At 48.9% G+C, this 25288-nt stretch overlaps 2 protein-coding genes across 2 annotated transcripts in view; one reads left to right on the forward strand and one right to left on the reverse strand.

Annotated features, from left to right (window-relative positions):
* Nucleotides 1-854, forward strand: part of RECQL5 (RecQ like helicase 5) — a 34901-nt gene extending 34047 nt beyond the window's left edge. Inside the window, exons 19-20 of the mRNA XM_080356523.1 lie at nucleotides 369-441; nucleotides 558-854. Of these exons, the coding sequence (XP_080212649.1) occupies nucleotides 369-441; nucleotides 558-658 (174 nt within the window). The 3' untranslated portion in view covers nucleotides 659-854. The remainder of the gene's footprint in view (nucleotides 1-368; nucleotides 442-557) is intronic.
* Nucleotides 855-3165: 2311 nt separating this feature from the next.
* Nucleotides 3166-25288, reverse strand: part of MYO15B (myosin XVB) — a gene marked incomplete at both ends in the record, with an annotated part of 41186 nt that continues 19063 nt past the window's right edge. The window contains 40 exons of the mRNA XM_080356737.1: nucleotides 3166-3225; nucleotides 3478-3618; nucleotides 4071-4204; nucleotides 4669-4802; nucleotides 5779-5906; nucleotides 6308-6456; nucleotides 6786-6894; nucleotides 7214-7291; nucleotides 7566-7660; nucleotides 8254-8384; nucleotides 8955-9031; nucleotides 9375-9451; nucleotides 9818-9890; nucleotides 10135-10198; nucleotides 10295-10407; nucleotides 10683-10843; nucleotides 11156-11267; nucleotides 11407-11548; nucleotides 12007-12125; nucleotides 12380-12498; nucleotides 12992-13067; nucleotides 13310-13369; nucleotides 13882-13997; nucleotides 15143-15365; nucleotides 15897-15987; nucleotides 16119-16308; nucleotides 16605-16772; nucleotides 17088-17190; nucleotides 17674-17919; nucleotides 18485-18579; nucleotides 18750-18848; nucleotides 20231-20318; nucleotides 20499-20596; nucleotides 20775-20854; nucleotides 20962-21168; nucleotides 21693-21765; nucleotides 22379-22557; nucleotides 22642-22877; nucleotides 24658-24753; nucleotides 24855-24985. Coding sequence (XP_080212863.1) covers nucleotides 3166-3225; nucleotides 3478-3618; nucleotides 4071-4204; nucleotides 4669-4802; nucleotides 5779-5906; nucleotides 6308-6456; nucleotides 6786-6894; nucleotides 7214-7291; nucleotides 7566-7660; nucleotides 8254-8384; nucleotides 8955-9031; nucleotides 9375-9451; nucleotides 9818-9890; nucleotides 10135-10198; nucleotides 10295-10407; nucleotides 10683-10843; nucleotides 11156-11267; nucleotides 11407-11548; nucleotides 12007-12125; nucleotides 12380-12498; nucleotides 12992-13067; nucleotides 13310-13369; nucleotides 13882-13997; nucleotides 15143-15365; nucleotides 15897-15987; nucleotides 16119-16308; nucleotides 16605-16772; nucleotides 17088-17190; nucleotides 17674-17919; nucleotides 18485-18579; nucleotides 18750-18848; nucleotides 20231-20318; nucleotides 20499-20596; nucleotides 20775-20854; nucleotides 20962-21168; nucleotides 21693-21765; nucleotides 22379-22557; nucleotides 22642-22877; nucleotides 24658-24753; nucleotides 24855-24985 — 4871 coding nt within the window. The remainder of the gene's footprint in view (nucleotides 3226-3477; nucleotides 3619-4070; nucleotides 4205-4668; nucleotides 4803-5778; nucleotides 5907-6307; nucleotides 6457-6785; nucleotides 6895-7213; nucleotides 7292-7565; nucleotides 7661-8253; nucleotides 8385-8954; nucleotides 9032-9374; nucleotides 9452-9817; nucleotides 9891-10134; nucleotides 10199-10294; nucleotides 10408-10682; nucleotides 10844-11155; nucleotides 11268-11406; nucleotides 11549-12006; nucleotides 12126-12379; nucleotides 12499-12991; nucleotides 13068-13309; nucleotides 13370-13881; nucleotides 13998-15142; nucleotides 15366-15896; nucleotides 15988-16118; nucleotides 16309-16604; nucleotides 16773-17087; nucleotides 17191-17673; nucleotides 17920-18484; nucleotides 18580-18749; nucleotides 18849-20230; nucleotides 20319-20498; nucleotides 20597-20774; nucleotides 20855-20961; nucleotides 21169-21692; nucleotides 21766-22378; nucleotides 22558-22641; nucleotides 22878-24657; nucleotides 24754-24854; nucleotides 24986-25288) is intronic.

Below are 25288 nucleotides of genomic sequence, written 5' to 3' on the forward strand. Positions count from 1 at the left end.
ACTCACCTCTCCCAAGAAAGGTTTTTTTTGTGTGATTTAGAGTGGTATCATGTTGGTTCCACACTTGCGATTGTTCATCCTTTCTTACTCCCGTAAGTTTTTAAGAACTGCCATCTGCAGTAGGCGACAGATGTGGTTCAGTTTTGGTGTAGTTTACCTGATGTGTTCTGCAAGGCAGCACGTGTGTGCGTGTGCTCTCCAGTGCTGCAGGGTCAGGTGTATTTGCAGGTTTGCAACACCCCTGGAGTCTAAATCTATGACTGGTTTGTGCTAGAAACAGCCTGTGCTAAGGGTGAGACAAACGTGGAAACAGTCTGGTGAGGTAACCAACATCTGCTTTCTGCTCTTTCTCTTGCCCAATTCTGCAGGATCTGTTCAAGGGCTTTGCTCGGCACCTGTCTCACTTACTGACTGAAGAGCAGAACCCTGACTGCAGGACCGGTGAGTTGGCAGCTGGAGTGAGCACTAAGAATCTTGGCTTCTTTTGATGCTAAATGTCTTTAGAGGGGGTAGATGTCTTAACTGTCATCTCAAATGTTGTGCTTCCTCTCTTGCAGTGAAGGAGGAAGCACAGAGACTCATCAAGGAGTTTTTCAAAACAAGAGTCAGGTGTGAGAGCGAGACAGACTGGCAGGAGCTGCAGCGCTTGGAGAGCTGATCCTTGTGTCGTGTTGGCTGTCTTCCTTTCTCCAGCAGTGGGACCAGGGGATCTTGAAGAACTCAGCCACGGAGGGTTTCATGAAACTGCAGAAGTGAGCTATCTTTTCCCTCTGCATTTTTGCTCACTTCTTTCCTTTGTGATTTGCACTTCCAGGAATGAGTTTCTGAGAATTTAGGGAGAGTTCCTCTAACAACCAAGGTACTGAAGCCCTCTGGTACCAAGAGGTGTGAAGTCTGCATCTGCTGTGTAGGTCAGGGCTGCTGCCTCAGAGGTTGTGCAGTGTCTCCAGCCTCTGCTCCCTGCAGCAGTCTGGGAAGGGCTCAGACTCTGGGACTCTGGTTTGAGGTGACATCTTGCTTCCTTGGTGGCTCTTCCCCTCGCTCCCCCATCTCTTAGTTCTTATTTCAGTGTTACCAATAGAAGCCTTACGCTGCAAGTTCACGTGCTTTGCTCAGGGCTGCCTATGATGAACTTGATGGTTCAGTTCCTGTATGGAATGTTTTCCCTTGAAGGGCAGGAGGGGAGCATTTTGTTTTTACCATGCAGGCAATGCGTACTTTCTGAAGGCGGAGAAACTCAGATTCTTTTCCTTTTAATCTTTTTTTTAACTTTGTCTAGTTCTGACTGTCCTTTAATTTAAGCGGTGATGCTCTTTCAGTATTAACCTCTCCAATAGTGGCATGAAGGTTGCCAACGGTTTTCCAGCATTTGCTTGTAACCCCTAAAGCCATATTTGCTCCCTGTGCCTCACCCACAGTCTGCAATAGAAAGGGCAATGCTGCTGTTACAGCTGGTGAAGGTGCTGCTGTGACCCTCAAACTGACACTGCGGTGCCCCTGCTGCTATGATTATATAAGGACCTGAACCTTTGGGTATCAGCGGGGTTGAAATGACCCAGTTCCCTGGCACAAGTCCTGTCTGTTGGGTTTGTGTTGGGTTCTGTATTGTTCCATGCCTGTAGAGGATGGTGGCCTCAGGCACTAGTGCTGCTAGAGGAACCTGCAGCCAGAGGCCATCACACAGGCTTTTGGGTCACTGTACTCAACACCTGTATTTTTTAAAAATGTATGGAAGGGTACGTGCAGAACTGACAATAAAGCAATGTTACTGCCTGGGTGAACTTCTCAGAAATGCTTTGCTTGTCTTGTCAATCAGGGGCCTCCCGAAAGGGCAGGTTAAGGCATGGGGTTGTGTGACAAAGTGCTTTATCACAATGTGAGACATTTCTAACCAGAAATAAGGCATAAGGCAGCAAAAGCTCAGAGAAAGAGGAGTGGAATTAGGATAAGTTAATCTTCAGCTATCTTCTCTATTCCTTCCTTTCACGTTGCTGCAGTTCTTTACCCAGCCTTGCAGTAGCACAGCTGAGGGGGAAGGTGGAACATACTTCAGGTAAGACCTCACAGGCCGTAGCGAGCAGCACTTGAAGGGAAGATGCTGTAGCTACTGTTGGCATCAGCGCACCAGCAAGAAGGTGGCAGTGCGCCACAGCGTGCGTTGAGCAGCCTCGGGTCTGTCCCGTTCCCGGCCAACAGTGACAACCTTTTCCTCAAGCTTTGCCAGTTACCTGCAGGTCAGTCATCCCACCATAGGTGTAAGCCGGTATGTCATAGCTTCAGAATATCTCTATGTGATTATTTTATTGCAATCTCCTAAAGTGAAGTTACTTTTCAGTTCAGTAGGACAGCTGTATCAATAAAAATAAGTTAAGCAGTTTTGTACAACCCAAGATGCTCTATTCTGATACAAGCTCCGTTTGAATACGCTTTCTCCAACGGGCATGGAGCCACCATTGAGTATGACAGCTGCACAGGCATGACTGACTTCTTTATAGTAGAGGGAAACATATACATATAATTATGTCAGTAAGCAATTAATTACAATAAGCTTTCTTACCATTGCAGCTCAATCTGTGCCCCAGCATATATGTTAATTTTATATTAACACTGATCTGCTTTGCAATTAAGATGCTTTCTACAAGCTCCTGCTTCACAAATCCTGCCACAGGGCCTCTTGCATATCAGTACAAACAGCTGGCCTGTGGGAAACACCAGCAGCCAGTGCAGTCATTTCATAGCCTCAGCTTTGCATTGTGATATACAAATCTCTAGCCAGCATCAGTTTTTGTTCGTGTTAATTAATTCAAAAGAGAAGAGGACAGTCCTACACTGCATAGCTTGGAGGCGATTTCTTGCATCGGTTCAGCTGCTGTGTTGGAACAGGCTGTGGAAAAGCAATGGTGTGGCAAGGGGGTCGTGATTTGTTTAGCCAGTGCATGTGTCGCTTCAAGGAAGAGTGCTTGGGGACGGAACGGCAGGTCACAAGGGGTGAGATTAAGGTCCAGTCTATCAAAAAACACTGTGGTGGCAGTCTTAGAAAGCAGCTGTCTGAGGTCGTGGATGTCTTTTGGAAGAGTCCTTCTCAGAAGACAGGGCTGGGAGCATTGAACAAGCTCAAAGGGAAAACAGTGCTGGTTTGCTTGGGCTTTCTCTTCCTCTTAGGCTCTAGTGATGCAACTCTGTCTTATCCAGGATGACAACAATCATGTGGTACATTTCTTTAGCCTGTCAAAACACAAATCAGGATCAGTCATTCTCTGCCCCAGAAATGGCTGTTTCTCATAATTAAATATTCCCATAAGTCACTTTCCATAATTAAATATCAGGTAGGTGCTGGAACAAAGGTGTACTTTGGTGTCCCCATGCACCTCTGGGGCAGAAAAGCAGCAGGACCATCTCCTAGCAGGGGCTCAGCTGGGCCATGGAGGGCAATTTCTGAATCACCAGGAGGAAGCAGTAGGTCCGGGCTGATCTCACCTGTGACAGTTCAAGCCACATAGTCTTGGGGCTGGCAGCTGAGCCGTAGTTCAGTTCTATGCCGGGCAGCCCACCATCAGAGCTTGGTCGCAGGGTTCGCATCCTCTGCAGCTCGTTCAGTGGAATGACACAAGAGATTGCCTGTGTAAGGAGAAAAATCACAAAACATTCGGGTGCAGTGCTTACAAATAAAATCATCTGGTTTCTCACCCGAGAAGGATTCACCTCAAGAGCTTACTGAAAGTTGAGGCAAGGACTGGGTCACAGGGCAGGGCATACAGCGCACAGGGCAGGCTCCTGGTGCCTGCATGTCCCTAGAACTGCAAGATTGGGACAAACAGGACTGTGACCTTCACTTAGTTTTACAGTGAACCATTCTTGTTAGCATGATCACTGGACTAACAAAAGAGCACATGGCAGTATTAACTGTTCCACCATTCTTGTCAGTTGCTTTGGGCTAGGGCTGTTTAACGTTAGAGTGGCTGTGATTCAGGTTAATACAGTCTCTTCCTGCACAAGTTCTTCTAAAAGTCAAAGGCAACATCTGACAGACATCAGGGCGCTGGACTCAAGGGAGGAATTATCTGGCATACCTGGGTGGTGCCATCCACCACGATGATATCGTCTTTATTCACGCCAAAGAAGCAGGGTACAGAGATCGTGTTGTCACTGATTCTCTCTACTAAGTAGGTGGTGTAGCCAAAGAAAGGCAATTTCATCACATGCTCTGTAAGAAAGCAGAAGGTGGCTTTCAGGCAGCAGCTTCCAACCTGCAACCTGCTGCACCAACCTGGTCAAAAGCTGCAAGTGTTGCCAAGCTTTTCTACATTAAAAAGTAGGATTTGACAACTTCTCTCTCCTCCTGAGGTTGCTGATACTTAATTCTCAGCAGCCTGGATGAATGTCCCATTCTTTTCCAACCAGAAAACAAACGTGCACCCAGAATATCAATTAAAACACAACTTTTACAGAGCTCTGAAAGTCTACTACAGACTTCTACAAAAGAAGTGGGACTTCTACCCTGGTCACCATGCTTGGGTCCTGGTGCCAGCCTGCAGGTGGAGGTTGTCAGGGCTCATTCCAGGCTCCAAGGATCCTTACCAACCTCATGAACTGTCCCAAAAGCACATTCAGAGCAACTTGCATTATGCTCAGGATAGACAGCTTAAGCAGAGCTGAATGTCTCCTCACCTATGAACTGGATTTTTGCATCCACTGGCTGGAGGCGCTGCCTGGTTCTCAGCAGCACGCTGACCTGGCTCTGCAGGGCCTGGGGACTGATGAAGGACTGCAGGGGCTTTGGTGTGTACTCCTTCAGCTCCTCCCTGCGCCAACAAGCAGACAGTAATTCACCCCCTGCCCAGCCAAAATGGAAAGATCAACCACAGGGATTAAGAGGGAGAAGGGGTTGTGGCAACAATTTTCAACTGGATGGCTGGGGGCAACAGTGGGGGGAGAGGGGGAAAGCACAACACGTTGGATCTGTATTGGATAACGTGGAAGAAAACAGACATCAAGCCCATCATTTTCCACATGGAAGGAAGCTCTGCACCATTGACTGGTGCACCAAGAGAAACCCCTGGAGACAACAGGAGCTCCTCATGCAAGGACAGTAGCATGGAAGTAGAGCCACAGCGTGTTTCTTGTACAGGCAGTTTCAGCTGAAAACCACTTTACTCTACCCCTGCCTGGCTCCTGTTTCCCCAAAGCACCCCATGGAGCAGAGCTCCCCATGCCCAGCAGGGTTGTGCCATTACCCCCTGCTGCTGGTGGCGTGCAGGGATCGGATGGAGACATTACCCCCACTCTAAGTGCATAAGGATACGGGAAGGAAGGAGTGTGACAACACAGCTCAGGGCTGCAGGACAGAAGCTTTCCAGTACCCAGGGACATTTTAATTCCCATTAGGCCCCTCACTACAGATTTCAAGTGCCCAGCATTGAAAACTCTGGCACTTGTGAGAAAGAACAAAGGAGCATTCATCCCAGCTATAAGCTCATGCACTTTCTTCTTGATATTACAAACACAGAGCAGTCAAAAGAATGTCCATGTCACCCTCATGACCCTGAACTCAGGAGGAGTCACAAAGGAAGTGTGGATCAGAGAGTCGGCATCAAGAGTGTGAATAGGAGGTGAATCTACTTGATGGGCAGGAGTCAGTCACTAAATAGTGACGTTAATTAGTAGTTTCTGTTCTCCAAAACGGTCCATTCCTTAATTATACAGAGTATAATTAACCTAACTAACCCCTGTGGTGCCAACAGCCATTAGAGATAGAGACCCACCCTGAGACAAACATACCCGGAGGGAGCAGAGTTCTGCTGCTCTGATTTGGCCCAGTGCTGCAGCAATGCCAAAGTGCACACCTGCATCTCCATTTCTTTACTACGGATCAATAGTATCTTCCCATTCAGGTAATCCCACAGAATCTGAGAGACAGCACAGCAAAGGGGCCTTTGTTAAACCTTCCAGAAGGAACGTGCAGGTCTGGGCAGCACCAAGCTGCAGAGACCCACATCCTGCACCTTGCTGATAACACAGCCAGCTCAGGCTGATAACATGAAAATAGGGGCTTTCTGGGCTCGGGAAGAGCATGCAGAACCACAAAAATCTATGTCTGAACAGTACAGCTTACAGGCGAGGGCTACAGGAGCACTGCCTTCCTTGCATCCATAGCTTCAGTTATTAGTCATTCCCAGAAAGAGCATACAAAGATGATCAGCCACAGCCTTCCCGCATGTTCAGCCCCCTTGGGACATTCCTGTTGGCCTGGACATTAACTGCCCCTGCTAGGGAGGTTACTGTGGCACACACTGCCCTTGTGGCTTACCTGTCCGTAATGGACATCAGTGTAAAATTTGTTCTCAAAGTGCAGAGGTGTCCTCCAGATGAGCCTGCGTAAAGTCACCGTGACCAACTTGTCCTCCAGCAGGTAATCATGAATATACTCCGCCGATCGTATTGGCCTCTCCGTTTTATCTACATGTTTACGCAGAGAGAGAGTCGTCACTCCTGGAGCTGGGGCAGGAGCCCTCCTGCACACCTCTGTTCCACCCTGCCCTTACGACTGCCAGCATCAGCCGTCCCAAAGGGGCACAGACCCACACAGACACACACACGTCTTCCAGGAACAAGCAACACAGTCCCTGAGAACGCACAATCCTGAATCCTGGTGGCAGAGGAAACGTGCTGAAGAGGAACCTCCCCAGAGCTAGCAAGGGTTAGGGAACTATTCAAGACAGTGGCCGTGGTAATCCCTGTTGGAGGAACCGCTTTAAGAAAGAATCTATATGCTACTCTCTACTTACCAAGATTATTGCTCTCACTCCTGATGGCAAGAAGAACAAATTCCTGTATCTCTTCCTGTTCACCTGCTCCCATCTGTTCACAGATCTCCTGCAAGAGCTCCTTGGCCACCTGAAGCAAGGAAAGAAGCAAATAAATACTGTGGGCCGGCAAGCCCAGAGCAGCCTCAGGGCAGTTAGACACACCAGGCTTGTTAGAGGGCAGCAGTGTGGCTCTGGCCATTGCACAAAGCAGCAAGCTGGGGGAGGCATCCCCACATCGCACAGGCCCTGCAGAGATCTGCTGCTCCAGGGATGCCCAGAGACTGAGTGGGAAACTATCACAGCACTATGGGATGCACAAGCCAAGCCCAAGGTTTTGACAGGTAAGAGAGTTCCCTGGTACGGCTCAGAGTCCAGATCAATAAAGAAATTCAATGTAGAAAACTCACAGTGAATGTCTTGATTCTGGAGAGATATTCCACGTCTCCAGGCATCAGTATGACTAGCCGGCGGGCACCACGCCCCTTCTGCAAAGGACAGTCTTCAGGCAGCAACACATGCAGGAACACATCAGCCCCACAGTTCTTCCTCCCTCCTCATCTCTGTGTTCCACTACTTGCACATAGAACCTGACTCTTCCCTGCCTACCCCATGGCATTGCGCTTCCCAATCCCCTTACAGACACATGCCTCGTTTCCTCTCTTGAGCACTAAACACCCCTGCAACACTGCACGTGGCACCCCCTGCAAGCCTCTGTCCTCCCTCTCTTCCCAGCGTCCCCATTTCTCTGCCCCTCCATACCAGCAGCGCCTCTATCTCCACAGGGAAGGGAAGGTGGCGACGGCCTCCGTACATGAAATTTTTCCGCAGGTTGCTCTGACAGATCTTGGCAATATCTGCAAGAAAAGAAGAAAGCTTTATGTGCTGAGCCAAAAAGAGGACTAAGCATTGTCTCCTGTGGTCTTACATCATCCTGGCTGTGCTGAATTTATCCCAGGGCCACTGCTAGGAGAGGAAAGAGACTCTCTCCCAGAACATATCCGAATCAGGAGCGTCAGCCCCAAACAGCATCCAGGGCAGCGGGAGAACACAGGAATTACAGGATAGAAGAACAAGAACCCTCTTTTCTGGCAGAATTCCAACCCAGATACCTCACAGCTGATGACTCTGGAAGACTACAGTCTGCCTTTCCCCAGGGTCTAGCTGTCAAACTGGACCTAAGCCACAGGGCTAAGCTAAGCCTCAGGCAGACACACAATTCCACCTTGCCTGGAGGAAGATGCAAACAGAGACACTAGAGATACAAAGCAGACTCTTGCCTGCAGTTCTCATATCCCTCAGTACCCGACTCATTTGTCCTGCCTAACAGGATAAGGGAGATGTTCTCATTGCGCCATGTCCCCACCTGGATCCTGTCTTCTTTCTTTGACCACTAGGCCTTAGTAACAAGGGGGCAGTCGTTTATTTTACAGGACACAAACAGTCATACCATGGTGGGTGCTGGATGGATCACTGCTGGCTAGCTGCAGAAACTTGGTGGCATAGGGCATTAGGATGTTGGAGGGGAGGAAGTATCCGGTTAGCAGGTTTAGGAGCAACCAGCCACGCAGCACGCTCTCCCTGCAGGACAGAAAGAACGGTGGGCACCTTGGAACAAGACAATTTCTGCTCCAAGCAGCTCCAAGTGAGGCTCTGCCCTTCTGAACACTTTTGGGAGGTGGCAGAAAATGAGGTGTGGCCCTCGGTCAGAGGTTTCTTGTGCTGAGGAAGGGATCGATTCAGATATTCCAACAGCAAACAAAGAATGGGAATAGTCAAGGTCACTCTGATGTCACTGCAACCATATCACAGGCAGTGTGGGGTCAAGCCAGTCCTAAGGGTTGTGGCAGTTCCCTAGGGCTGTGATGAGGAAATCAGGGCTCTGAGCAGCACCACAGCCGGGAGCTACCAGTTTACCAGTGCATATCAGACGTATCAGCAGCCACAGATACAAGGACAAACATCCAGCGAAGTGAAAAAACCAAACCCAGCAACTGGCTAAATTACCCGAGTGCTCAGCAACAGTCGCAGCAACTGAGCAGCTGAGGATAACACATCATTACAGGGCAGCCTCTGCCCTGGTCCAGCTGTCCATGCAGGCAGTTCCCCTCCATCTGTGCATGCACAGGAGCTGATGGTGCTGGTACTCACTGGTTAGGGTTGTGGGTGACCTGTTTGATGACCTGGCAGTAGACTTCATCATGCAGACTCTCCTTCTCCTTGCAAAGCTGCATTCAGAGAGGAGAAGACAATGTCAGAGAGAAGACGAGGCCAGAGAGGCCTCAGGTTGTCTTCGTGCCCTTCCTCTCCCAGCTCCAGAGCTCTGCCAATGTGGCTTAAAGCTTGGACTTTGCAACGTCAGGTCTGTAGTGCTGTCTAGGCCCAAAAGGGAGGCAGGTTATACCCTCATCCAGACAGTGATGCCCAGGAAAACCATTTACATGCAAATGCTCCTATTTTTCAATTAGCCTCTCTGTTCCAGCTCCCTCTCTCACATGGGAGGTTGCATGATGGCTCTCCCTGCTCTCTCCCTTCCCGGCAAGATCTTGGCCCTTCATTCCCATCGCAAACCTGAAGGATTTCATAGATGCATTCAACGTCATTCTGGTTCTTGAGCTTTGGTTGATCTCCCATGAACCGCATCAGAGCTGCAAAGCAAAGGCTGGCACTTAGGTCTAAGCAGAAGCGATCCTGCCATGGGGCAGGCAGCAGACTGGAAAATGTCCTGAAAGCTTTTCTTCTGCAGGCTCGCACTGGACATGTACACAGTGGGGCATCAGCCCAGGTGGTGTGTGCATCAAGTGCAAAGTGTCCAAGAACATAGTGCATTTTCCCGGATGCTTCCAGCAGGGACAAAGGTGGTTATTAACTAGAGAAATGTCTTAAAAGGGCCCCTCCTCTCACAGCTTTCGTTTCCTGCTCTGGGCTCTACGATGCCTACGTGATGCCACCAACACCACCCCGCTCGCCCTCACACCAGCCTCTGCAGTGTTGTGTCCTAGGGAGATACTTACTCTTGAAGTTCTTCGTAGCAAGCTCACTCAGCTCACTGTCAGAGTACCGGAGCAAAGACTCCTGGAGTGGGACCTGCAGGGCCAGAGCACGAGGATAAGATGAGGAGACAGATCACGGAGAGCTGTGCTGCAGGCTTCACAAATGACACAAGCTCCCAGTATCTTGCAGGCAGCACTGAGGAGCAGAGGCCACCCACACTCCCACAGAGACTGCAGCCAAGGATCTGCCCTCTGTGCTTTTGCCATGTAGGGACAAAGCTGGAGGCAGCGCTGGAGCTGAGGTTCTGGCTGTAGCCAAGGAGAGAGACTGGGCTCACCTTGGTGTGTTGGACCAGCTCAGCTGCATTTTTCTTCTCAGCAGGTGTCCCCTTCAGTCCCTGCCTAGACAGAGGAGAGAGAAAATGCAACCTAAGAAATATCCCCAGAAATGGCTTGGTCCTGCATATGCCTTTTCAGGAAGGTTCCCAGCCTACTCACAGGGAGCGAGCGTCTCGGAAGTAGGCTGCGGCGTAGTCCATCATGGTGTAGTGATCACCGGCAGGGACTAACATGGTGCTGCTGGGTTCTGATGTCAGGCTGGGAACAGAACTCTGCAGAGACAGGCACCAAACCCACCCTGAAAAGTCAGCTGAGGAACTGCAGAGTGTATTCTCCTCACCTGCCAGACCTAGGAAGGCCTCATCAGCGTGTGGTGCCCCCCGCTCCCACTGTAATACTGTAATTTGAGTGTCTAGCTGCAAAGATTAAGCAGTCATTTTCTTTCCTCTAGCCTTGGACATCAGACACTACTGGGGCTGCAGATGCACTCTGGCAGCTCCCACAGAACTTGTCCATGTCCCCTGTCAGCTCCCCAAGGACAACTCACCTCTTTGCTGTTGTCCCTGCTCTCTGGGGAAGCTTTCACGCCCTTCCGCAGCCCTCCACGTCTGTCCATGCTGGCGCTGAGGTAATCAGGGGCTGCAGCCAGTTGCACCAGGCTGGTGGGGAAGATACCACAGCGGCCACCAGTGGAGCCGAACTGCCAGCCTGCAGAAATGGTGAAGAAAGAGTCAAGAACTGCGGCAGCTACCAAGAGAAATGAGCAGTGAAGCATCCTACTGGCAAAGGAGAGCAGCAGACTCTGACCAGGCTTTCCTGCATCCTCTGTAACGGGCAGCTAGGACTAGGTGAGCCACTATCAGAGAATCGTAGAGCTGGAGGTGACTATGCCAGCCCAAAACAGTCTGATTTCCTCTCATTTTCTTGACAGCAGCTTGCAGAGCTCCTGGGCACCATGGGTCCAGCAGGGCCTTGAATCCAGTCCCCACCTCTCCTGCCAATCTCAACAAACTCCCTTACCTGGCTCCACGCCTTGCATGGGCAGTAACTCAATGAGGTCGCCCTTCTTGAAGCTAAGAAGGCTCTTGTCATCCGTGATGTAGCTGCGCAGAGCAACGACGTAGTTGGTGTCCTGGGGAAAAAAAAGTGATGGGGTGGTCTAATCTCATTCTCAGGATGTGAAGGACTCAGACTATATCATCCCATGGACCTTCTCATGTCCGTGTGGGAAACCACCTTCATTCCCCGTTTCACTACAGCCACTCTCTCACCTGCCTCAGCTCCTGGATGAAGAGTTCCACCATGGCCTTGATGCACAGAGCCTTCGGAGAGTGCAGGAAGAGCTGCTCTGTCTTCAGAGAGAACTCCAGGCCATTGCTGCCCTTCAGTTCCACTGACAGCACATCTGCAAAGCTGAGAACACAGCCAGCTTGCTCAGGCTCCTTCTGCCAGAACTGGGAATGCAGCTTGTGGGGATTGGAGCTCATTCCAAGGACTGGGAATGGAGACAGGCCTCAGCAGGCTCCAGAGGGTGACCATTCACCAGCACTGTGTTACAACAGTAGCAGCAGCGTAGGCTGCTCATGGCTTTCACCACACCACCCTGAGGACCTCCCTTCTGACGACACGCATGGAGCTGACTCACACCTAGCGCTCACTTATTGCAAGCAAAGCATAAGGTAGGAAGGAAAGGAAAAGGTCAGACTCATTGGAAGGAAGGTCAGTGAGTCACAACTGGCCTGGGACAATACTAGAGAGCACAGCACAACCAGGTGATTTTCAGCTCACCTGTTCAGTCTGTCTCCTACACTCTGAAACATCCTGCAAGTGACCAATCATCATCCTGCAGCAATCAGTGCCCTTTTGCTCACCTGTAGCTGTGAAGAATCTTCAGGTGCTCAGGATCATAGCCAGCTGCTTTCACCACCTTCAGCAGCCGCATGCCCCGGTGAGAAACACCCAGGATCTGGACATCACTTCCATTTTCACCCTGGAAGGGAAGTGCAGCAAAGAACATCAAAAGCTCCATCCCACTTGGACAGGATGCAGCAGAGGAAGAAGATGCCACCATATGTACCATGAAGGAGGTCCTGGGCTGACAGAGGTGTCAAACCCATTAAAGTAAAGGAAACTCAGAAGAATGAGTGAAGTATGGCCAGGCAGGGAGACAGAAAGAGATCCCAGGTGAACTAGAGCCACACAGCCACAGCAAGTCCAGGGTCTGGTGAGAAGATTAAGACTCACATGAACTGGGAAAAGGCGGGAGAAATAGTTAGCCCAGTTATCCCGAGCAGCCAATACAATCCTCTTCTTTATCCCATCCTCCTGAATGGACTGGACATCGTTGCCAACCCGGAACTCCACTAGAAAGGGTACAAAGCAGATACTTTATCAGTAAAACAAAGACGGCCAAGCCTTCCTCTGCCCAGGGACTCATTCCCACCAGTCCTCCCCAGCAGAGCAACAAAGAACATGCAGAGGCAAAACCATACCACATTACTTGCACACACCAGCCTACTACTAGTTTCTCTCCCCCTTAACATGAAGCTCCTGTGGATTTTGAGACAACTCAAAATCCCATCCTTGGGCCTCAGTTTCCTCTTCCCACAGTAAACCTACCAGAACTAAGTGTTTCTGGCTCAGAGAAATTTCAGGGCCATTTTCTGGCCATTTAGAATAAACAAATGTTCCTATACTGCATTACACAGCGCACACAAATGTTCTTCATTGATGCAGTAACAAACATTTCTCCTCTGTCCTAAGTCCTGCCTGAAAGGGCTTGGAGGCTGGTTTGTCGCTTCAAATGAAAAGCTGGGATGTGCCCAGGGAGAAAGGGATGATGGGGCTGTTAATTACTCAGCAGGTCTTTCATCTTGCGCTTCTCCTCCCTGGAGATCCGAAGACAGGAATCGGAGAAGGTGTCACGCAGGATCTGCAGAGGAAGGAAACAGAGACTTCCATTGAAAAGGCCACATCTGAGTGTGTTGGAGCATCTGAAGCTGTTAAACAGACCGAGTTTGAGAGGAGTGAGCAAGCACTTGACTGGATGGACCTGGAGAAGAAACTAACACTGCTAAGGATGCAGAAGTGAAGGCAACTTATGCAATGCCATTATGGAGTCTTCTGTCCCCAAACAGAGAGACAACAGGCCTTGAGTCACACACCAGTACGTACCTGTTGGCACAGCAAGTTCAGACAGTAAGGGTGACTGAAATTTTCTTTAGGGTAAAACACCTGCAAGAGGAGGATAAAAACAATAGTAATGTTACAGATGTTTACAGATGTTGCAGAAATAGCTCCCCAGGGATGTTTTATAATCCACAGGTCTTACTGCCAGCGAGGAGTGAGTCCATCGCTAAGGGCAGGCAGAGAATAGACACTGTGAATGTAAACAGAAGGACTGGGAGCAAAGGACCAAAAGTAAAGTGGTGAGACCCTGGGATGAACCCTGGTCAGTTCAGTGCACTCTGCAATACACAGTTTTAAACAAATTCGTACTATTTAAAAAGGAAAGCACCAAGTAAAAACAAATTTACTTCATTTGTAGATCTTTCACTGCTTTACAGGGGAAGGAAAGGACAGGGTGGGAAACTAAGGCACCAGAGTAGGACCCAGATCCCCTGCCTCTGACTCCTCCCAGAACTGTTTTTATGCTCTTATATCACACTGTGTGCAAAAAATTATTTTAATTAAATGTGGGATCAGTTCCCTCCCCCCATAGCCAGCCCTCAGCTGATTAATTGTACCTCTTTACGCAGAAAGATTTTCCAGGCAGGGTTGTCATAGGAAAAGCTGACACTGGTAGCGAGCTTGTACAACTGGGTCTTGATACCATCATCATCTGCTACTGTTACAGTAGAGTCTGTGTGAAGAGGAAAAGCAGTGAAGATGGGTTCTGCTGACTACAGGCTCACCTGCCAAGGACCTACCAAGAGAAAGGGGACAGCGCCATGTTCCTGACTGTAGATAACTGCCAAGAGCCCTCTTGAAGGTCAGTGTGAAGCTAATGTGAACACATGCACAAAACAGTCATCATAGATAACCGAGAAATGTAGTAGTTCAGTTAAACTATTTCTACATTCCTATTCAAAAGCAAGTAGGGACTTTTCAAGTTAATGCAGATATTTTCATTTACTTTCATAGGACTTCCTAAAGATCAATTTTTTTAAGCGAGATGGGGAGTGAAACAAGGGCATGCTTTCATACCAGGGAAACTGATGCAGGATGGAGTCCTGCAGTAATGTGCTTGACTGACTGTTCCTTGCATGTTATGTGATCCTGATGAGAGTTTTAAACAGCTTGAAATATATTGGTACATGTCTCCAAAACAGCAGCAAAGTATAAAATGAATTAAGGCTCCAGGCTCCCACTGCATTTCAGAGGCAAAGCCTAGGACTGAATAACACTTCCAGCCTCCTGCTGAGAAACATTAGCTATGCCATTTTTCAGGTACAGCATCCAGACACTCCTTGTATGGCCATTGTCCAAAGTCTCTCAGGCTCTCATTAGCTCTCTGAGAAACATTCCCTCATTCCTCAGTCTGTCTCTAAAGACTCTCCAGAGGCTCTAGAAGATAAAACATGTGGCTTCCCGTTCCTCACCTGTCTGAAGTCCATCCATTGAATTGCAATTTGCTAAAGTATTTATGCTTCAGATAGGCAATAAAATATATTGTGAACTGGACCTTGATAAAGCTGTAGCCCAAAGGTCCTTTCTGGTTTTAGCTGCATTTTTCAGCGGAACCCAGCTCCTCCTTCATCATATGTGCCTGACATGCTGCACTGCGCTGGGAAGAAAGGGAAGAGCTGGGAAGTGCCGCACTGAGTGCTGGGCCAGACTGGAACTGTGACAGCTTCTTTGATTTCACACAGCCCATGCAGTCGTTGGCCAGCTGGCCGATGACAGAACATGAGCTGTGACTCTCTGAGGCCACAGGGCTGATTCTGACCCCATCCTCTCCCCCCCGCCCCTGCTACCAAATCCCATTTGGATGAAGTCAACACTCACCCTTCCCTGTGGAGTCCTGAGAGCCTTGGTTCCCAGGCGGGGGAGGCGAAGGCAATGGTGGGGCAGGAGGGGGAGCAGGAGGGGCCTGGGCACCTGGTGAGGTACTCTCCCCACTGAAGACTGACAGGAGAGGCAACTGCTTCTCCTTGATAGAGCTGGAAGCTGCGCCCGGCTTGGGCTTGAGAGGTGGAGGTGTTTTCTTCTCTTGCGGCATCGGGGGTGGCTGCAAGACAGAATGGATGTGTCAAATGGTTTTGCTCTGCATTACTGTGCTCTGTCCTGACACTGCTGTTACAAATCATCCCTAGGGCGGTAGTCCAACCCTAGAAGCAAGATCTGTGTGAACAGGGATACCAGGACCTTCAAATCAGCACATGATCCACAAACAGATGAAGATTAAGCAAACAAAGGTGCAGAGAACCAAGTATTTGAGATAGAATCCTCCAGTTGGGAAGGGGGTAAAAAGATACTAATGAGTCAAGACCTTGGTGCCAAATGTGGGGAACATGAGTCGCTTGCTTTCAGTTCGGTCTTAAACATACCACAATAGAACTTGCTGCTCCAGAGCCTTTTCTCCAGGACCTCAAGTGACTTCACAGACTGGAACCCAGTCTAGCATGGGCAGCACCATGGTGTGAGTTCACCCAACAAGAAATCACCTGGCTGCTACTGCACTACCAGGTAGCTTCCAAACGGTTGGACATATAGGCTCTCTTTGCTCAGTTCTTAGGTGACTGGAAAACAAAGAACTCACTGATTTGGGAGATGGGAGGTTCATCATTCCCAGCTTGGCCAGAGCCTCATTTTTGGGGTCATTCTTCTTTATAAATGGCTTGGGCACTCTCCTGCAAGGAAATGTGGAACATAGTTAACAGGGGCTGCAGAGGGGCTGTGGCCACAATGGAGCCATGTGGCAGTTCTGGGCTATAGTGCCACTCAACTCCCTCCTGCCCACCGAGGTGGATCCCACTCTCACCTGACGGGCTCGATAGGCTGGGGCTCAGGGGCCGGCCTGCTCTGGTACATTTTGATGATGTTCCGGATCTCCCGGCTGGGTGCAGGTCGTGACTCAGGGCCTGAAGGCTTCACTACAGGTGGCTCCTTCTTCGCTTTTGGCGTCTGCTTTTTTGGGTTTGGCTCAGGAGGTGGCAAAGGGGCAGCAGGAGCTATTGGGGATGACAACTTTAACCAACAGACCAGCAAAGACACAGGAGAAATTGCTTTGTCTCATTTGAAGCTCCATCTCTTTCACGCCTACGCTGACGGGCCATGGCCTTCCCCTGCGTTGCTTTGGGATCCCACTTCTCAAAGCTTAGGCCTTTCTCTCTCTTCTCCTCTCCTGGCAAGATGCAGATTCCCAGAAGAGCCAGACCCTTTCCTTCTCTGGGTATTGCCTGGCCTGATGCTCCTGGAAAGCTCCTGTTTGTCAGCCTGCTTGGGGCTCCACTGCACACCATCTTACCTGCTTCTGCTTTGGGGCTGGGCTTCTCTTCTTTCCTCTTCTCCTGCTCCTCTTCCTTCTTCTCCTGCTCCTCTTCCTTCTTCTTCTCCTGCTTTGGCTCAGGATTTGCTGGAGGCGTCCAGGTCTTGGAAGGAGGCCTGACTTTCTTTACTCGGATCTCTTGCTCTCCTGCATAGAAAGGAGGACTTGAGCTAGTTAAACCCACAGCCAAAACCTAGCACTAATGGGGTGGTTCCCACCCTAGCATCAGTCAGTAGAAGCCTATGCTTTCCGGAAGCAAAGGAGGGTGTCACAAACCCAAAGATTTCTAGAAAACTGGCAACACAACCTCTCACAATCTGAATTGTAGCCAGCTGAGTGGGCTCCCAAAACTCCTGCTCCACACAGCACCAGCAGCTCCTGCAGGTATTAGCTAGGTTCCAGACAGGGAGACAAGAACACCTCGTTATGCCAGGGAGGTCGCAGAATGTGGTAGATGCTCACCCATCCTTTGAAAATATTCTCTCTTCTGCTGGAAAGTTTCCCGAGGATAGTCATCATCTTCACTGTTGGAGTACTCGTACTCATCTTCCGTGTAGTCATAAACCTGCAAGCAATTCACAACACGCTAGTTAGCACTGGCCAGCAGATACCATAGTGCACTTAAGTTCAGAGGTGATCTTCCCTCGCCAAGTTCTGATCTAGAACTTGTCTCCATCTGGAATTGTCCCAAGAGATCAGTCTCTGACCCAAGGAATCATCAACCAAGCCCAGAGAAGGTATGTTAGAGGCCAAAGACAGCTTGCCGGAAGAAAAAGAACTCAAGAGTGATGAATTTTCCTGTGGCAAAAATCAGATCAGCTGGGAATTAACTGGCCAACACTGCAGCCAAAGCTCCACAGAGCTAATGCCACCAACGTTTAATCCTGTGTCTTAAAGACTCAGCAAGCAGAGTCTGAAAGACATCAGTATCGCAGGTAAGCATAGCTCTCTGCTCTCTGCCAAACCACTGCCACGCTGAAAGGGAAGCAGAGCAAACACAAATCATGACATTCAAAACAAATTCACCACCACTGTTTGTTTCTCATACCGATTCTTCTGCCTTGGCCGGTGGTTCTGGAGCCTTTGGTGGTGGTGGTGCAGCATTCTGGCTGCTGGGAGGCTTCTTGGGTTTTGGGAAAGTGGCTGGGACTGGGGCTGAGGCTGGAGATGGGGCTTGGGGTCGTGGTGGACTTGAGACTCTTGGCTTTGAGCTCCTGAGAGGTGGTTGCCACCGCTGTTGTTGCTGCTGCTGTTGCTGGGAAATGCTCATGGCTTGAAGGGTCATCTGCTGGGCCTGGAGGAAAGAATTGCTATGTCCATGAGTTCTAGGCTACACAAGAACACCGGCCATCACTCAGGCTGTCCCATTCTTTCACTGGTAATCACCGAACACCTATATAGTCAACTGTAGATTTCCCAGTGTTATGGGACAAGGCATGTCTGTGAGTCTGCTCCCACCTGGCCAAGTATGCAGAGCTCCTAACAACACCCAAAAGACTCAGCTAGCAGTGAGAGAGCTGGGACCTCCATGCACTCACAAGGACTTGTACAGAAACCAGAACACTGCAGATCTGTAGCAAATCACATCTTAAAACCACATGGGAATTACAGTTGAGGCTTCTTGGGGCCTGCTCTTGTCCCTGCTACTCACTCACCTATGGTGTTCCCACGTACACAAATGGCAAAAAAGGGGGTTCCCTCTTCTGCAGTCTTAAATAATCTCAACTTTACATAACTAATCTCCAGCACATAAGCACAGAGTGTTACAGAGCAGGCCTAAGGCAGGAGGGCAGCACATACACCAGTGCATTGTTTGTCCCCAGTTCTTGGGCCCCTCCCAGCCAGTCCCTTCCACTCACCATGAGCATGGCTTGCTGGTTGATAAAGGCTTGCTGTTGTGCTGCTAACTGACTGGCATCTACAGCTGGAACCACAGGCTGCGGCATGACCATGGCTGTGGAAGACACACAGGTCTGCAAACACTTACGGGCAATGGTTCCCCATGGTGCCTTAGCATCAGCACTGAGCACTCACTGTGCACCTCGCCTGACACTTAAATGCACAGGGTCCATTACATCACCCACCCTCCTATCCCCTGTATAGTTACTGAAACACTGTTATTACCTGGCATAGGTGCAACCCCGCCAGCTGCCGGCATCATAGGCATCCCCATCATGGAAGGCATGGGCTGGTAAACTGGCACTTGACTCATTCCAGAGAAGCCTAGAGGCAAAAGGCCACATGCACGGTGCTTTTGGGGAATCCCAGATCAGAAAGCCCTGATGAATCCCCACAGAACTCAACACATAGGCTGGTTCTCTCCACATGCACCAACCATTTATTTCTTCACACACAGCAGGACACTGCAAAACTCAAGGCAAAAATGGAAACCAAACAGAAATGTGTGGCCTGCAAGAGTTTACAATAACAGGATCCAGATCCTGCTTCTGCAGCGTAGCTTAGGACACCACCATCCTTCATGACTAAGCATATAAATAACTCCTATGTATGGTTACAGAAAAGGGCTCCTCTTGAGGTTTGGGCAAAGATCTCTGGGACTGCCACATCCATATTGGTCTCTTTGCAGCAGGTAGCAAGGGTGAATGAACGAGCCCTGTGTCATGGGTGGCATTGTGTATCATGTGAAGGAACTGTGTGGAGAAAGGAATTCTTCTGCTCCCGCTAATCAAGCCACAAAACAGAAATCCTGCCGGGGGCAAAGCCATCAGAGCAAGGGGCACGGAGATCAGTCTGAGCTAGGAGTGAGTCAGCACACAGCACAGGTCTACTGAATCATGGAGTCATCGCCAGTGAGAATGGCCCAGGGATGCCATGGAGAGACCTTCACATCCCACACTGACACAAGTAGCCACATAAGTGACAGACTGGCCTCAGGCCAGTGATCTGCGACAGGATTTGTCATGCCCCAGAGCCTCCACAGTAGCCAAAAATACTCCCAGTCTCAGTAATGATCTGAACAGGACATTCCCCACCTTTCTGAAACAGCTGGGTGTGTTCCTACACACGCAGATTTCTCAATGCCATTAATATATTGGTGTTTGACTCCACCCTACTGAAAATTCCTGAGTCTTAGCTCCACAGAAATGAGGAAGAGTAAAGAAACCAAACACACAAACCAGAACCTCTGTAGGGTTCAGACTTACTAACCCAGGGAATAGCTAGAGATGATGGGAAAGTCTGTAAGGAAGCAATAAGAAAGATTAAAATCCTCTCCTGAGAAAAGCAGCAACTATTTTGTGAAAGCACAAGGTGAATAAAAGGTGAATACAGGACCCACAAGTATTGGCCCAGGGAAGAGGTGGCCTGGGTCAGAAGCAAGCTACCTGTTGCCTTGACCCTGAGACCAACTCAAGACATAAATTAAAAGCAGAATAAAGGTGGTACCCTCACCTTCCCCGAAGCATGTCTCCCAGCACCTGGGAGTAAGGAGTGCAATTTCTGACAACGTACGCTAAAGACCAATGCTCTTCATTAATCAGTTGAGCCCATGCAATAATTAGTATTTAAGGGACTCCCTGACTTGTGCTCACTGAACCTTATGTAGCCCCACAGGTGCTGCCAGCTGTCCCCATCCCCTTACAGACCTGTGGAAGGAAAGATTCCTCTCTGTGTGGGTCCAATCTTCCCACCTCCTTTCATGCGTCCAGTCAGACTCTCCCTGCTCTCCATATCCTGCATCAAGAAAAAACAGAGTTATCTGAGCTCAGAAAGATAGACTTCACAGGGGGAGAGCCATTCAAAGGCATATCTGAGTTGAGAAGAGGCAGAGTGAATAGGCAGAGACAAGCTGGAGGGATGCACAGGGACAGGAGAGCTGCAGAGAGAAAGAAGGGAACATCAAAAGAAACCTACTGATGTTCTTGAGTTTTGATGCAACACAGGGCTGAAAAGATCATCCACATAGTGATCCAAGCCTACAGGGGTCCTCGAGTCATCTCTGAATCTTGGATCTAAGAGCAGAGAGAAGACTGGTGACAAGGCAGGTCCCCATTAGACAGTCATGTTTTGGAGTGGAGCCCTTGCTCTACATCCAAGAAGAATCACCTGTTTCCCCTTCTGCTCCAATTCCCTGTCTGGGGCCCCTCTAGCCCTTCCCAGAGCCATCCACCGTCCTGGGCAGGAGCTCACCTGGATAGTGACTGCCGAATTCTGGAGGCAGGCTCGGCGGTGGGAAGGTAGGGGCCCGGATGCCTGGAGCAGGAGGGATCCTGTTGAAGAAGAAAATGAGATGGGGACAGCACAGAGTGCCGAGAGAAAGACAAGCCACTGGGCAACAGGGCCACTATTGGTGCAGCAGGAGGATGAGGTGACTCACGAATCCAGGTCGGAGCCCTGGAGGAAGCTTCTGTCCGTTACAGGAGTGATGGGGTACTCAGCTGAGGACTGAGAGGGGCTGCTGAGGTTGCTGAACTCCTCCATCTCTCCAATGAGGTCCAGCACAAAGTCACAGCCCAGCAGGTCTTGCCACGTGTTGCCAGTAAACATGGAGACAGACCATCCTCGAGACTTCTTATCACAGCCACTGGTAACAGGGAAACGAAGGAGAGAAAATATGTCCAGGCAGGCAGAGGAAAGGGAGAGAAAGGAATACACTGCATTGTGTTTCCTCTTCCCTTGCCCTTAAGATTTAGGGTTTGAATCAACATTTAGATGTCCAGGGTCAAGAAAAAAAACAGAATCACTCAAGATTTGGTCTTCTTTGACTAATCTTTTCTCTGAAGCTGCTCTGACAGATCACACCAGTGATTCCTCTGTTCCTAAAGCAGACCAGTTTATGCACACTAGTGGAATTGTAGAATCATAGTATCATATAATGGTTTAGGTTGGAAAGGATTTTAAAGATCATCTAGTTCCAACTCCCCTGTCATGGGAAGAAATACGTTCCACTAGATCAGGTGGGTGAAGGAGAGAGCACAAGCCAGAGAGGGTAATGAGCAGCAATTCCATATCTGACCATATAAATTCGAGCCTGCAGCCCTGACCAGTCTGAACCTTAGAAACAGCCTCTTTCACACCCCCAGATCTTCTCCCACCCTCTGGCAGTACCTTGCACTCAGGATCCAGCCTGCATACTGCTCCCCGGTCATCCAGGACTCCACCTCAGCTGAGAACTTCTCCTCTAGCACAGAAAAGGAAGTCAGTGCACACAGCCTCCCTGGTGGGATGCAGAGCAACGCCTAAGCTCGGCAGGACAAGGCAGAGTCCAGCTGGAAAGTCATACATGCTCCTGAGTGGGGGCACAGGAGGACTGGGAGCACATGGAGGGCTCCACATGAACACATTCACATTCAAAATAACCCTTTGAAGGCACAGGTTGGCGTTTCCAACCCAAGAGCTGAAAATCCTCGCAGTGTCCTGGTTTGCTTGGGCCAGCACTCCAGTCACCAAGGACCCAGAGAAGGGGTGTCCTGCGTTCATGTCAGAGCTTCTGAGCTCTCAAGAGGCAGCATAAGTCAATATTTGAGGAGGAAGAAAGACAAAGTCCATTGATATGGGCCCAAACCCAGATGAATCTCATCCCTCAGCCTGAGCAGCAGGTCTCATCAGGCCCAGACTGGGAATTTTGTATCTAGATTCAGATGCTTGTGTTCCCCATGGTTGTACCAGCCAGAAGTAATCAGCATTCCAATCCCTCTTTACTGACATGAGGGAAGTATCTTCTGAATGCTGACTTCTGCACTGGAAAATCCTTAGGGACTAGAAGATAGCAGAAAGGCAGAAGCCCAAGTTACCGTTAAAGGTATGAACGTCCAGCACCATCCTCCCTCTCCTCTGGTTTGCAGTCCACTCCAGCTGAGTTGGAGGGTAGACCCGAGACAACGTAGCATCTACTTCTGTGTGCTGTGCTGCTGTCAAGATCTTGCGCTGGCAAACAGCGTTGTAGCCCTCCAGGCCATGGTCTGACACGAATCTAGGAAAAGGCAACCACCGTTAACACACTGCTCATCTCTCTTAACCTTAATGAAAGTGTAGGTAAGTCTTTTCTCCTCCTTACTTCAGCAATGGCTTCTCCAGTGCTGGTGAAGGGGCAAAGCAGCTCAGCAAAGTTGCCATCAGGACCCAAGCTCGCTGGCTATGCTCCATGTCTGGGTTCTTCCAGGTCTGGGCAACCACCTGACTGAAGATTTCATTGCGCAGAGCAACATTATTCAAACCTCTCCCGGCAATGTAATTGCCCAGAAGTATCTCCTGCCAGCCACGGAGGTTCTTGTCACCAATGAACCGTAAGATCTAGAAGCATCCAAAGAAAAAAAAAGGAAGAGAGCTCTAGCTGTAACCCTCTGTCCTAAATTCTGTTGCAAGGTGACAGCCTGGGTTGTAGACACAACAGTGTTTGTGGGCCTAAGAAAAGTAGCCAACACTGAGATCAGGATCTGTTTTGGGGGTTTGTGCACCACCTAAGTTCTAGGGAATTTGGGAGGCAGTGTTCATAGACACTGGATCCTGACTAGAAGTCAGGATGACTTCAGTCTCTTCTTAGTTATGCCTCTAACTCAGAATTTGTCCTTGGACAAAACACTTGCCCTTTGGGCAGAGCTCAGATACACAAGCAAGTTCCCATAGGTTGGTTGTTACTGTGCCTGAGCCCACAGGCTGCTTAGCTGTAAAAATACATCAAAAAATTATGCTTAGCTGATCTTTGTGAAAAGCTCAGAGAGCCAAACATGAGCGAAGACTGTCTGAGAACTGAATGTTGAAAAGGCTTCGGTGTAGTTAATATTATACCAAGTAGTATGAGAAGTGGTATCTCAACCAACTCACTTGAGCCATGATTCAGCTTCTTGGCTATGCATATCAAAATCTTAGATGCTTTTGTAATTTCTACTTCTCACCCTCAGGTACAGAATAATTTCTTTCAGCCTCTACACTTGAATACATCATTAGATTAAGATTTTTCTGAAATGTTCCATGGACAGTTTTGAAAAGAACATTGACGAGTGATGGCCTATTTCTTCTCAGAGTACAACACTTTAAATGGCTAAGGGTAGTAAACGTGTCAGAGATTCACCAAGAAAAACAGGAGATGGTGGTTGTTTAATTTTCATGGAATTCTTTGTAGTAAATCCCTATTCGTTACATCCTTTGCCAAAGTAATGGCTATATTTTTTATTAGCAATGGAGAAAAATTATCTTTATCTTCAGAAAAATAATAATAGTCTACTTAAACCTATTCACATGATTTTATTGAAGCTTATGCTCTTCTGTAATTGGCACCATTAGGACAAAACAAGAGACTGGTTTTAGGTATTACCTTTCCCAATGGGCTTATTTTAATTACATGTAATTCTCAAAAGGATTATTGGATTTACTTAGAAATTATCTGAAGTCTCATTTCAGTTTCAGAGAGCCAACATTACTATTTTTAAGAAGAAATGCATGTTTCACATAAACAGAGGTGAAATAAATAACACCATTCTCCTTACACAAACACTACAGAACGAGGGTGCGGTCCTAGGTGCAGTTTTCCTGATGACAAAGTCCCTGCCTCATTCCAGCCGTTATAGAAGAGTTCACTGTTCCCTATTGTGTACTGACACAACCATATGCCTGAGATACAATCAACATATTCACTATAAGACACATCACGGAAAAGATCTGAGTTAAATTAAACTTATTCTTCTCTGTCAGTCATAAAAAAGTGCTTGAGAAGACAGATTTCCCTTATGCTGTCATTGCTACTGAATTTAGAATATTGGGAAAGTAAGGCTTAGCACTCTAATGCCTATATGCCCTGCCAAATTCTGAGGCTACATCTTCAGGCAATTCACTTGGATCTCACTGCTCTATGTCTGGTCTAAGGCTCACCAAGAACACAGCAAGCCCAAGGGGCTGCATGTGATCTCTGCCAGGCCGCTCTGGTGTCTAGAAGGAGATATTTGTTCTGCTCTGCTAACACACCATGTAAGAACAGTACCCACCAGCAGCATCTTGTTATATAAACGTGTCAAAACATTGTCTCATGGCCACTTGTTCTTCAACAAAGCCCCAAGTCAAGAAAGATGCCTCTTACCAGTTTGTTGATCTCAAGCGCACTCTCCTGGTCTTCAGCATCCAGACGTGTTAAGGAGTGCTGCAGAGGCTGACCAGGGGCAGGGAAATCTGTCCTCTAAAAGAAACACAAATATAGAAACAGCTTGTTCCTGGTGTTACTAGAACTAGTGTGTATCCCCAGTGGGGAAGCAATTAAGAGGTATAGAGAGCTCCTACCTGGAAGTGTGACTTAATGAAGGAGGAGAAAGGATAGCTGTTGATGGTGGGCGGGAGGGAAAGGTCATCTTTGACCCTGACTTCTGGAGGCAACGCCTCAGTTATCTGGTGGGCCTGCGCTCGGTGCTGACCTGCAAGAGGAAGAGAGGTCTTGTGTTGTAGCAGTTGGAAAGGCAGCTGGAATACACTCGACTTACAGTGCAATGCATGGCTAACATGCATCTAACCTTCCCTGAGCACCTGTAGCAGCACCTGTAGCAAACATCTTCCTAAATGAAGAGATTTCTCAATGCAGCACTACTGTGCATTCCTTTATCTCCAAACCAGCACGTCCCCTGATGCTCTCCTCCTTCTCTCTACATCTCACCACCTCTCATTTTCAGCACTTTCAGTGTGGTTTGTCCCCTGAGCTCCCCTGGGTGACATTGCTCACT

The sequence above is a fragment of the Nesoenas mayeri genome (assembly GCF_963082525.1).
Source record: "Nesoenas mayeri genome assembly, chromosome: 19".
Lineage (NCBI taxonomy): Eukaryota > Metazoa > Chordata > Aves > Columbiformes > Columbidae > Nesoenas > Nesoenas mayeri.